This window comes from Hippopotamus amphibius, chromosome 8, assembly GCF_030028045.1.
Source record: "Hippopotamus amphibius kiboko isolate mHipAmp2 chromosome 8, mHipAmp2.hap2, whole genome shotgun sequence".
In the NCBI taxonomy this organism is placed as follows: domain Eukaryota; kingdom Metazoa; phylum Chordata; class Mammalia; order Artiodactyla; family Hippopotamidae; genus Hippopotamus; species Hippopotamus amphibius.
The window spans coordinates 35,446,883-35,459,922 of record NC_080193.1 but is presented as its reverse complement, the minus strand read 5'-3'; the positions used below and the strand labels follow the sequence as shown (position 1 = coordinate 35,459,922).

The window sequence follows — 13,040 nt, the reverse complement described above, 5'->3', positions numbered from 1 at the left end:
AGAAAAGGCATAAAATTTTGTTTTTTATCTAATTAAAAATCCACAATGGAGCGAATCCCTCACACTTCCTCTCTACCCATTTATTTATTTTTAATAGCTTACTGACAGCTAAAGGAACTTCATGGGAATCCTTACTCAAAAAGCAGGATGCTTTTGTGATGAGTCACTAAGCGCACCCTGGCTTTAATTGCTTTCTAAGTGAAAAAGAAAAAAACTAAATAGTACATCTTAAGGTGAGGCAGACCCTACTCAGTACCCCAAACAAACAACTTCTCCTTTTGATGAAGCTCTAGTTACACATCTCCATATAGGAGTGCAGACAATTTTTTAACAAAACTAGATTTGAGAGTATGTCCTGAATCTAATAGTTTACCAGGCATTCCAGGAGACTTTGGTAAACACCAATGGTTGAGAAGCATTACATGCAACTATACACTGTAATACATACTACTAAAAATTAATTGATTCATCAGAAGTAGGACATCAAGAATGGTGGTTTGAGGACAACAGCAGACCCTCTCTCTAGCAAAACAAACAATTAGCTGGGTGAAAATTATTTTTTTTAAAAATCACTAAGAGGCATACATCAAGTGGAGAAACATTTATTCAAGAAAATCTATGAAGTCTTAGAGCGAGTCTGGCATCTGAGTCACAGTTTGCTCCCCTCCCTGTTCTCCCGAGATCAGTGTGGTGGAAGCTGTACTCCAGGTGGGTGAGGCCAAGAAGATGGAACTCTCTCTCTACAAGTCAGAATTTAAACCGGCTATTTTAAATGTGCTCTAGAACTAAAGAAACCAAATGTGAAGAAATAAAAAGTATGAGAACACTACGTCCACAAATAAAGAATATCATTAAACAGAGAAATTACTTTTAAAAAAAGAAAGAAATTCTGGAGTTGAAATGTACCATAACTAAAATGAAAAATTCACAAGAGGAACACACAGCAGATTTTTGCAGGCAAAAGAATCAGTGACTTGAAGGTAGGTCAAATGAGATGATCTAGCCTGAGGAACAGAAAGAAAAAGAATGAGCAAAAATGAACAGAGACTCAGAGACCTGTGGGCACCATAAGCAGAGCAACACATGTGTAATGGGAGTTCTAGAAGGAGAGGAGAAAGGAGCAGGAAAAAACTTTTGGAAATAATGAGTGAAAACTTTCCAAATTTGACAAAAACAATAAATCATGGAAAAGTAACCAGAAAACTGGATTGACAACACTTAGATCAAGTAGACTTTAAAGCAAAAAACTTACTAGCGAAAGACAGGAACATTATTTTTGTAATAAAGGAATAAAACAATTATAAACAATATATGCACCTAACAAAAAGCCCCAAATACATGAAGCACAAAGAACTGAAGGAAGAAACAGAAAACCAAACAACAGTAATTGGAGACTTTAATAGTCCACACTCAAGTGGACAGAACTACGCCAAGATCAATGATGAAACATAAGTAAACAACAGTAAAAACCAAGCAGACCTAACAGACACCCACAGGACATGACACTCAATAGCAGGACATTCTTCTCAAGTGCACACGGACCATTTTCCAAGATAAACTACACGCTGGGCGGTAAAGCAGGCCTCAATAACTAAAGGGACCAAACCACAACGGAATAAAATTACCAAAAGAAAAAAAAAAAAAAACAAACGGGGGGGGGGGGGGGCGGAGGAAACAAGAGAGAAAAATTTAAGATACAAACATGGAAATTAAGCAACACACTCCCAAGTAGCCAATGGGTCAAAGAAGAAATCACAAGAGAAATCATAAAATAATTTGGGAGGAATAAAAATGAAAATACAATAAACCAAGACTTATAAAATATAGTAAAGCCATGCTTAGAGAGAAACTGATAGCTATAAATGCTATATTAAAAAAGAATACAGATCTCAATAAACTGATCTTCCATCTAAAGACACTAGAAAAAGAAAACTAAACTTAAAAGCAAGCAGAAGGAATGAAATAATATACCAGAGAGAAAATTAATGAAATAGAAAATAGAGGAATAGATAAAACTGATGAAACAAAAAGCTGGTTCTTCGAAAAGGCCAAGAAAACTGACAAACCTTTACCTGGACTGACTAAGGGAAAAAGAAACTCAAATTACTGAAATCAGAAATAAATGAGGGGATATCACCACAAAGCTTACAGAAAGAAAAAGAAAAAGAGAATAATATGAACAACTATGAGCCACAAATTAGCTAACTTAGATAAAATGAACAAATTCTGGAAAGACACAAACTCCCAAACTGACTCAAGATAAAAAATACAAATACGAATGGATCTACAACAAGAAACTGAACTGGAAATTTTAAAACTTGACACAAAGTCCAGGCAAGATGGCTTTAATGGTGAATTTTACCATATATTTAAAGAATTCTTTACAAACTCTTCCCCGAAAAAAGAAGGAAACACTTCCCAACTCATTCTGTGAAACCAGAACTACGCTGATACCAAAACCAGCTGAAGACAGTACAAGAAAACTACAGGCCAGTGTCTTTGATGAATACAGACACACAAATCCACAACAAAGCCAGTGAACCAAATCCAGCAACTATAGTATAAAGAAAGACTGTACACCATGACCAAGCGAGATTTATCCCAGGAATAAGATGAATTGCTTATCTACAAATCAACCTTTGTTCTCTGAGCTCCCTGTGCACAAGGGCCATAGTTTATTTGTCTTTACATCCTCAGTCACATGCCGATAACAAATGCATGTCTTTCTCATTATGAATAGAACAGCCACTCAACCCCACTCTTTTTCTTTAAACTGCTTTATTTTTCTTTCTGTCAATTTTATCTGGCATTAAGTGTTTACTTGTTCCCTGCTATATCCACCATGCTCAGAGACAAGTGAACACTGTGACAGACCTTCAACAAATATTTGTTCAATTAATTACAGCAACTACAGAAACATTAAAACATTCTGTTAACTCCTAGCTACAAGACAGTACCCACCTGAGTTCTTCAGGTTTTCCTGTACTTGCTGACAGAAGAAAATAGAAAACATCCCATTAGTTTCCTCCAATATAGTAAACCTCTTTACTGTGCACAAAAGTCAGTCTTCACTCCTTGCTTTGTAAGCTGTTTCCCAACTCCAGATTTAAAAACCTTCACTTCACAAAACTGTTCTAGGGTTCATGCCATTAAAGTGAATAACGACAATTATTTACAATTTTTAAATAAGGCAATAAAATAAGTATACATTTTAAAAAACAACCACTTGCAAGCCTCAGAGTGAGCTGACAGTAAAAAATCATCAGTAACTAAGAGGTAACCAAGGGTTTTAAACAAATTGAAATGGTTTCATTTATAGCTACATATTATTTAATTTATAAGTACATCAATAATTATGACTATAAATCAGTTTTTTAAAAAACTGATACTGATACAATTATCCAAAAACAACTGCCAACATCAGGTCATGGCAGTTGTTTTTGGATAACTGGTGATGACTCTGACGTTAGACATACTTAAGATTCGATCTGTAGGGGAGGCTGGGACATAGTGAGAGAGAAGCACTGATATATACACACTACCAAATATAAAATAGATAGCAAGTGGGAAGCTGCTGCATAACACATGGAGATCAACTCGATGACTGGTGATGATTTAGAGGCATGGGATAAGGAGGGTGAGAAGGAGTCGCAGGAGGGAGGGGATGTGAGGATATATATTTAAATACAGCTGATTCACTTTGTTGTACAGCAAAAAGTGGCACAATAGTGTAAAGCAATTATACTCCAATAAAGAGCTTAAAAAAAAATTCAATCTGTATTTTAATACAAACTCAGATTTGAAACTGAACACAAGTTTCAAATCAAAGTCAAAGTAAACCAGTAAGCTAAAAAATATGTCTTTGTAATTACATAATTAAAGTAACAAACTGCAAAGTAACATTTATGAAGTTGGAAATGTCTATGTACGCTGATGATGAAAATATAAAAACTGTACTTAACAGAATCTTTAATACTATTATAATATACTACAAAATAATTTTTACTTAAACTTTAACCATCCAATGTTTTAAAAAATACCTAAAGGAATTTAACAGATTATGAAGGAGACCTGGAAGTCAAAAAGGGAGGGAAACTGCTGCTCTACAGAAGATCGAAAATAGTAAGAACAAACACTGAACACAAACTCAGCACAGTATCAGAACTGGGATTAGCATAGAGTTTAATCTCAGCAACAGTATAGGCAGTTTTTCCGCTTGTATTTTTAAAAATTGATTATGCTAAAACCAAATTCAATAAATAAGAGTACTTTAGTTGCCTGGAATAGACTTAAGAAGATTGAGACATCTTCCTCTCCAGTCAACAATACCATCACAGAATGAACTGTCAGGAAGAACAGGGCTGCATTTCACCTTTCACTTGCAGAGTTCGTCGAGAATATCGTTTGCTGGGCCTTCTTTCAAAGGATGTTGATCTTCTTGCTTTATTGGTTTTTGTGGTCTGATACTCAGTTTTCCCACTAAAATTAATAAGGCATATTAACAGGAATAAGAGAATTTGAGGCCTACAGTAATTAGATACACAAAAATGAGAGTCTACACTAAGGTTCTCCTTAAAAGAACCATCCTGAACATCCTTCTGAATGAACGACTAAAAACAGGCTTGATGCCTCTCTTTACCACACCATTCTTTCACAATTTAAGCTTGTGTGAAAGATGCAACACAAATTATATTGTTTTTTTCTTAATTATGCACCTCCCCTAAGAACATATTAAGCAGGTTCGAAATAATCTGTCCTTTCACTGAACTCCCTTCTCTTTCCCATACACACTCCTCAAGGCAAGATGTACAATTAACTCAAGATTTTCAGTTACTTTTTTTAATTGTGATATACTTTTCAGAATACTTTTCCAGTAATATCAAAACTATTGTCCCACTCACCTTCATTTCCATTTAAATTCTGCTAAGAAAATGCCTCCCCACTTTTAATGTAAGTAGAAGAGCTCTCTTACACGAATCCCACACACAATCAACCTGCCACATTACTGATATTATCCATTCCTTCTTTAAATCATACTGATGGGATTCTTGTGGCATAACAAAAACTCACCATCAATAAGCTACTCTCAGGCAAACCAAAACATTTCTAACTTATGACCAACAAACAAGCAGTCTGTAAGAACAATGGAACATCAGGTTTATAAGGACCAGAAATGTCATCCAGATTAATTTCCCACTAGTGCATGACATCCTTTTTCTAAATGGTATCCAGCTGTTGGATGGAGACCCCTTAAAACTCTTGTTATGTGGATTTAAACTGGGGATTAATTAATACATAAAGCAAACATCAATGTCCATCAACAGGTGAATGGATAAAGAAGATGTGGCATATATACACAATGGAATACTACTCAGCCATAAAAAAGAATGAAATAATGCCATTTGCAACAGCATGGATGGACCTGGTGGGTATTATGCTAACTGAAGTAAGTCAGACAGACAAATGACAAATACTGTATGACATCACTTATGTGTGGAATCTAAAAAGTAAAATAAACTAGTGAATATAACAAAAAAGAAACAGACTCCCAAATACAGAGAACTAGTGGTTACTAGCGGCGAGGAACATGATGGGCCAGAGGATTAAGAGGTACAAACTATTATATATAAAATAAGCTACAAGGATATACTGTACAACACAGGGAATACAGCCAATATCTTATATAACTATAAATGGAAAATAACCCTCAACAATTATAAATCACTGTGTTGTACACCTAAAACTTATGTAACACTGTACATCAGCTATACCTCAATAAAAAAATTTTTTTTAACTGGAAAAACTGTTATGTTACTCTTTAAAAAAAAGAAAGAGAACATCAAGAGGGATATGAAATCCATTACACTATTACAAGAGGGATATGAAATCCATTACACTATTACAATATTCTCCTGTCTATAAAGGAAATTACAACCAATAACAATATGTACTACTTTTTCTTTTATTTTGGCCAATGGAAAACACTGGCAAACCACTTCATCTCTCTATGCCCTAGTTTCCACATCTGTAAAATGAGAAGTTGGGCTAAATTTTCTGGCCTCTATGAAATAATGAAAGATATAGCAAGCAGCTATAAACATTCACCTGTATCTAAACCGTGATCCTAATCGAATAAACCCTGATCGGTGAGAACTCTTTTGGACAGGGCCTCGGAGGCGGAAGAAGGCGTGATGCTCCACAGCACATTTCCATAAATGTTTGCAAGCTTTGGGATGATCCAGTCTGAAGACAAATGTATGCTCCTGCTCTTTGCCCTGAAAAAGAAACGGATGATAACAGAGGTAATCACTAGCTCAGTCTCATCCCTTGTTATTCAGCTACAAATACAACCATAGCAATAGCAAGAATAAAATAATAAAGCATCTAGTTTGCTCCCTGAAACTCTAACACTCTTTAGAGCTACCTACATAAAAAGGAAGAGTTAAAATGAAGCTGCCCATTTTCTCAGCCAATATAAAATTATCCCTAAGAGTTTTCTCTCTACTTACATGACCTCATTTCTCAGAGAGACATAACATGAGCCGTTATTTGGCCATACTTCAGGATAAATGTATAATCATACTTAAAGGTTCATATAAGACCTGGCAACATACATAAAAGCCTTAAAAATGGCCACATTCTTTGTTAGAGTAACCATACTCACAGGAATCTAATTATACTAATTAACATTCATAGACACTTTTCTAAGAATTTCACATGAATTGCTTCAATGAATAGATACTATCATCATCTCAATTTCACAGATAAGAAAACTGAGGCTCAAGAAATTGAGCCCAATGTCACAAAGCTAGTAAGAGAGGAAACCAGCATCTGAACCTCAACATTCAGGCTCCAGAGCCTATATTTGCAACCTCTAAACTACACTCCAGAAGACTTTCTCAACACCAAAATTTACACCCAAAGATTTTCTTCACAGTCTCATTTATAACAGTAAAAACTGGCACAAAACCCTAAAAGTCCAAAACATGAAAAATGTAATAATAAGGTAAACAATGATATTATTTAAAAACTATACAAAGAGACGAATGAAGGATGAATGAACTAATGCACTATTGTTTATTCATATTGCAGAATACTATATATATACTATATATGGGTTAAAGTGAATGAACTAGACCTACCTGTTCAGGTAAAATAAGCAAGCTGCAGAAAAACCCCACCCTAACGTATATAATATATATATATATATTACATATAATATACATATATGTAGGCTTTTAAAACATTCTACCATGGGACTTCCCTAGTGGCACAGTGGTTAAGAATCCACCTGCCAATGCAGGGCACACGGGTTTGATCCCTGGTCCGGGAAGATCCCACATGCCACAAAACAACTAAGCCCGTGCGCCACAACTACGGAGCCTGGGCTCAGCCTGTAAGCCACAACTACTGAGGCTGCAAGCTAGTGCCCATGAGCTACAACTACTGAAGCCCGATTGCCTACAGCCCATGCTCCACAACAAGAGAAGCCACTGCACTGAGAAGCCCACGCACTGCAACAAAAAGTAGTCCCTGCTTGCCACAACTAGAGAAAGCCCTCGCGTAGCAGCGAAGACCCAATGCAGCCAATAAACTTTTTAACTAAAAAAATGAATAAATAAATAAAAATAAATAAATAAAAATTAAAAAGATAAAGGAATGAAATTTTTTAAAAGTTCTGCCATGTCATGATGTGGTTATATTTACAAAAGGTTAGAAAATGAGAATGATAACCTGCAAGAATGAGGAAGAAAAGAACAAGCTGCAGCTTAGACCTTAGCTGTATTGAATATATTTTTATTAATTTATTTCTAACAGAGATCTGAAGCAACACCAAAAATGTCAAATTGAGGTGAGTGAAATGGATATGTTTTAGTTATACTGTTCAGTATATTTTGAATATTTTGTCATTTAAATTATTTTGTCACTTAAAAATACTTCATAAACTTTATATGTAGCTTCTTAATGACCTTGAAACAAGCCTTACACTTTAAGACACAAAACATACTGGTCACAAAGGAAAAAATACATAAACTGTATTTCATTAAAATTGAAACCCTCTATTTTTATCCAAAGGATACTATTAAAGGAGACAAAAGGCAAACCAAGGAGAAGATAGTTGCAACGCATATATATGACAAAAAACTGATATCCAGAATATATAAAGAACTTCTTCAATGAGACAAAAAGCACGTGACCTAACAGAAAAATGAACAAAAAACTTAAACAGGCACTTAAGAAAGAATATCCAAACATCCAATAAATATATAAATAAGTGCTAAACTTAAGTAGTCATCAGAGGAATGCAAACTAAAATCACAAAATGATTCTACTATCAGGATGGCTAAAATAAGAAAGAGAAAAGCAAACACAACCAAAAGAAGAGCAAACAGAATTCTCACACCCTCTGGGTGGGACAGCAGTTACTTGTGTAGGCACTTTGGGAAACAGTGTGGCAGCCTCCACAAAAGCCAAATACACACACATCCAGGGCTCAGGGTATCACTCTTCTTACTAGCCGAAAACCAGAAACAACTTAAATGTCCATCAATAGCAGGATGGATAAATACTGGTGTATTCATAAAATTGAACACTATATAACAGCAGCAATGTGCCAACTGCAACCACCCCCTGCATCAGGGCTGAAAACTCACAATTACAGCCCTGAAATACAGGAGCAAGGCACAGACAGAACAGTTAGTCAGCTTATATTTGTATAAAGTTCAAAATATAAGCACAAACTAACCTCTGGTCTTAAACTCAGGAGAGTGGTTACCCCTGGGAAACTGCACCTGGTGGGGAGCACAAGAGAAACTCTAATTCTACTGGAATTCTATTCCTCATCCTGGTGCTGGTCATACAACTGCACATAAAACTTCAACAAGCTGTACGTTTATTTTTATACTTATATGAATGGATGTTATACTTCTCTGAATGGATGTTATACTTCAATGAAATTTACCAAAAAAAAAAATGACACAGAAAAAAACATGAGAAAATGGATAACCTCAAAACAGAGAAAAGCTTTCTATGACACAAAACCAAGAAGTCGTAAAAGATTCATAAATTCCCTTATTTAAAATTTGTTAAAGTGCATGACAAAACCCACAATAAGCACTGTTAAAAGACAAACAACTATCAGATAAAACATTTATAATGTCTGTGACTAAGGGCAAAAAACCTTTACAAAAAAAGCCAATAAACCAAAAGAAAAATGGGAAAAGGAATAGACAGTTTGGAGAAAAGGAAATCAAGTAACTCAAATGTTTGAAAAGATGTTCAATATCACCCATATTAACAGAAATAAAATTAAAACTACAATGGAATTCCACTTTTTACCCTTCAGATACAAATGCGATTAATTCCCTCTCAGGACACAGGCCTGTACACTGAAAACTATGCAAGTTGGTAGGATCTCCATGTATCCAGGACAAATGCACACAACCATTCAACTCCACAAATCCCCTGCTAGGAAATTATCCTATATATACTTGCCAGTGTTCAAATTAACTATATATAGTGAATAAAATAGTGAATGTCAATTAACTGAGAATTGATTAAGAGCACACCATACACTAAAATGCTATGCATTTTAGTTTGCTTTTGTAAGAATGAAGAACTTTATGCAATGATGTAGAAAACATTCCAAGTTAGAACATAAAGTTTAAAAAGGATTAAGTAGAGGACAATGTATATAAGCATGGCAATTCTGAATAAAAAAGAACTGACATACACATTTGCTTGCACATATATGTATAAAACACCTTCAAAAAGATATCCAAGCTAATACTATATTAGATCAAATCTGAAATGCCATCAGTTGTAACATGCACATTTTATGACCCATTAACAACAAGTATCACCCATTAAATTATGACCATATTCTTATCACTCAGAACTGTATTTTATTCTTCTTGAATGATTCACTTAGATTTAGATACAAATATCATTTAATTACATCTGTGCTGACATAAAAAGGAAAATATTTGTAAAATAGATTTTTAGATGCGAAGTCTGCCTCTTCTGAATCATGTTCAACTCATTTGTTGATAATGTAACAATCATCTGTATCATCAAGAGATTTCTTTTTAAAATGCTCTATTATTGTCTCTGATTTTCTTCCAAGCTGTGTGACAGGGCAATCCTTTGTGTGTATCTCAGTAATATAACTTAAAACTTTCAAAAAACTTACAACTGTTTCACCTAATTTTCAGGATTTTTTTTTTAGGTTTTGCTAAGTAGCCCTATTCACACTTCACTCTGCATACAAATCTTTTTAACATTTGCCCTGTTTGCTTTTATTTATATCCATCTCTATGTATATTCCAAATTTATTACTTTGTATGCAGTAAAATTATTTTTATTTACTCACAATTCTGTGACTCTTGAAAATGCACAGAATCATGCAACCACCACAAGATCAGGTACAGAAAAGTTTTCTCATCCCACAAATTCCCTGTGCTGCTCCTTTGTAAATCAAGCTTCCTCATGCCCCCAACTCCAAAAGATCAAAGTGAGCTATTCTCTACTCCAATAGGTTTGCCTTTCCTAGGCTGTCATATAAATGGAATCAAACAGTCATCATCTTTTGAGTCAGGCTTCTCACACTTAGCATAATTCATTTGAGATGCATTCGTGTTTTTATGAGTTTATCAATTAGGAACTAGATTTAACTGAAAAAAAGATAATCCCTAGTATAGAAGGCTTTATCAAAGAATATTAGGTAGATCTTTTTGATTAGGTACTAAAGGGATAAAGCCATTTAAATCTAATTTTTTATACACTGAGATATATTGTTGACAAAGGAACAAGAATAGTCTTTTACTTAATCCTTCATCTTAAAGACAGAAAACCATACTTTTAGGATGGTGTACATAAAGCAGGAAATTACTTATTAGTTATACTGAGTTTCCATTCTATGGCTCTATAAAACAAGGTGTGTTTCCCCCTTTAGAGCCTTAAGCTACCACGTAACACAGTCACTGTAAAATGTATAATACAATATAATTCCTACCTGATCATCATCTTCTACAACCACCAAGGTTAGTTTATTCTTCTTAAAATCCAATCTGGTTATCTTGGGCCTATAACAATATGAGAGTAACAGCCAGACTTCAAATAAATGTCCTCTAAATTTAAAAAATTTGTTGTTACTTTAAGCACACTAAGCATCTAACTTCTGAATTGAAAGCTGATAAGATGGTAAACATAACCTGTACTGCTCAGCAAAAGTTTCCAATCTAAAAACAGTTAACAGAAAAAAAAATTTTTAAAGCAGTATCTCTGGCAAAATTGCTGCTGCACATATGTAAGACATTAAAGAAAAAAGAAAATGAAGGTATATACATCATATATATTCATAGGCCCGTAACTATGGTGGAAGAGATTCTCCAAGCCTAATGTTACAGCAGCAGCACAGGAACCGGACACAGGAAAAACTATAAAGCTTTTTAAAACACATAAAAAGACAAAACAAAAAATACGAATTACTGATCTTCAACTCTATTTTCTACAGCAACTGTGGTTAAAGTCATCTTTAATTTAAAAATAAGAAAATTTTTAAACCTCACTTTACGGCCCACTTTCCAACTCCATCTCCCACCTGCACTAAAATCCTAAGCAACCTACCAGACTTATCTCTGTAACTCTATGAACTATGAGCATGAAAACAACATGACCCTCGCTCTCACTAATTTTTAAAAATAACATAAAACATACCTGTAAAGCAGAACTTTTTCACAAGAGCTGTACTAAAACAGTAAGTAAATAAATAAGGGTAATAGGAGAGGAGAATCTAGCACTTAAGTGTAACAAATATTCACACAATGCCTAGTCAGTGTCACTTACTCTAACGTTTTACATGTATTAACTCAATTGATTCTAATGAGGCAGTACAAACAACACTTTCCTTATCTCTCTACCTGGAGCCTTCTCTGGTCAGGAAGAATGTTCCACTTGCCCAGGAGGCAAGATGAAAGGGTCAGAGAGTTACCACTGAAGGACTAGGGAAATACACAGCCCAGCTTTCTCATCCATCAAGGGACAATTATAAAGGTGTAACACTTCAAGTCTCCCAGGGAATCTCTAGGAGGTGCAAAAATAAATGAAATACTATCTTCAACTTTTTGAGGGAAAATAATTTTTAACCTAAAATTCCATTTTCAGCCCAATTATTAAGAAAGCATAAGAGAAGATAAACCATTTTAAAGCATCGAAGGATTCAAATAATTTACCTCCTACACCATTTTCTTAGGCATTACTTGAGGATATACATCAGAAAAACAAAAGCAAAGACAGGAAAATATGGAAGACGACACAGACTCGTAACTGAGAAAAGAGGAAAAGGAAGTCACAAGATAAAAGCTGGAGAGCAGCCTGGAAGAGTCAACAGTTCCAACTGGGAATCATCTCAGGCAATCCTGGAGAATTTGAAAAAAGTCAGTAAGACAAAGGCAGGTCATTTAAAGAGATGTGTGGGTGCATGAAAGCTAAGAGCTCTAGGAAAACAAAGGAAACGTAATTCCAGCTGTGAGTTCAAGGATTTCAGGGCTCATCAAGAACAAGACAGGAGCAGGAGACAGCAGCACTGCCCCGGGAGCTCTGCTGAGAGGTGTTCCTTCACAGCTGCAGACCTTCAAGAGGGAGCAGATCTTCCAGAGGAAGCGGCCCAGGGCCCCCACCTGGGAGGGGAAGAAGGTAAGGGAACTCCCAGAAGGGAGGAGGATCAGAGAGGGAGGGGCTTCTATGTCTAGGCAATGGCATCCAGCAGCAGGGGGAGAGGTCTCTGAGGCACAGAGCTCCAAAGCGCAGGAAAGGTTTGGGGTCTCTTACAGCTACAGCAGTGGTTCCCAACCTTTCTGGCACCGGGGACCAGTTTCGTGGAAGACAATTTTTCCACGGGCGGCAGGGGGTTCAGGATGATTCAAGTGCATTATTACATTTACTGTGCACTTTATTTCCATTATTATTACACTGTAGTATATAATGAAACAATTACATAATGCGCCATAGTGCAGAACCAGTGGGAGCCCTGAGCTTAT

At 35.4% G+C, this 13,040-nt stretch overlaps 1 protein-coding gene across 3 annotated transcripts in view; it reads right to left on the bottom strand.

Annotated features, from left to right (window-relative positions):
• Nucleotides 1-13,040, bottom strand: part of EPB41L5 (erythrocyte membrane protein band 4.1 like 5) — a 134,268-nt gene that overhangs the window by 77,592 nt on the left and 43,636 nt on the right. For all 3 annotated transcript variants that reach the window (XM_057744457.1, XM_057744454.1, XM_057744456.1), the window contains 4 exons: nucleotides 11,015-11,084; nucleotides 6,106-6,275; nucleotides 4,373-4,479; nucleotides 2,962-2,989 (listed from right to left, as the gene is read on the bottom strand). In XM_057744457.1, coding sequence (XP_057600440.1) covers nucleotides 2,962-2,989; nucleotides 4,373-4,479; nucleotides 6,106-6,275; nucleotides 11,015-11,084 — 375 coding nt within the window. The remainder of the gene's footprint in view (nucleotides 1-2,961; nucleotides 2,990-4,372; nucleotides 4,480-6,105; nucleotides 6,276-11,014; nucleotides 11,085-13,040) is intronic.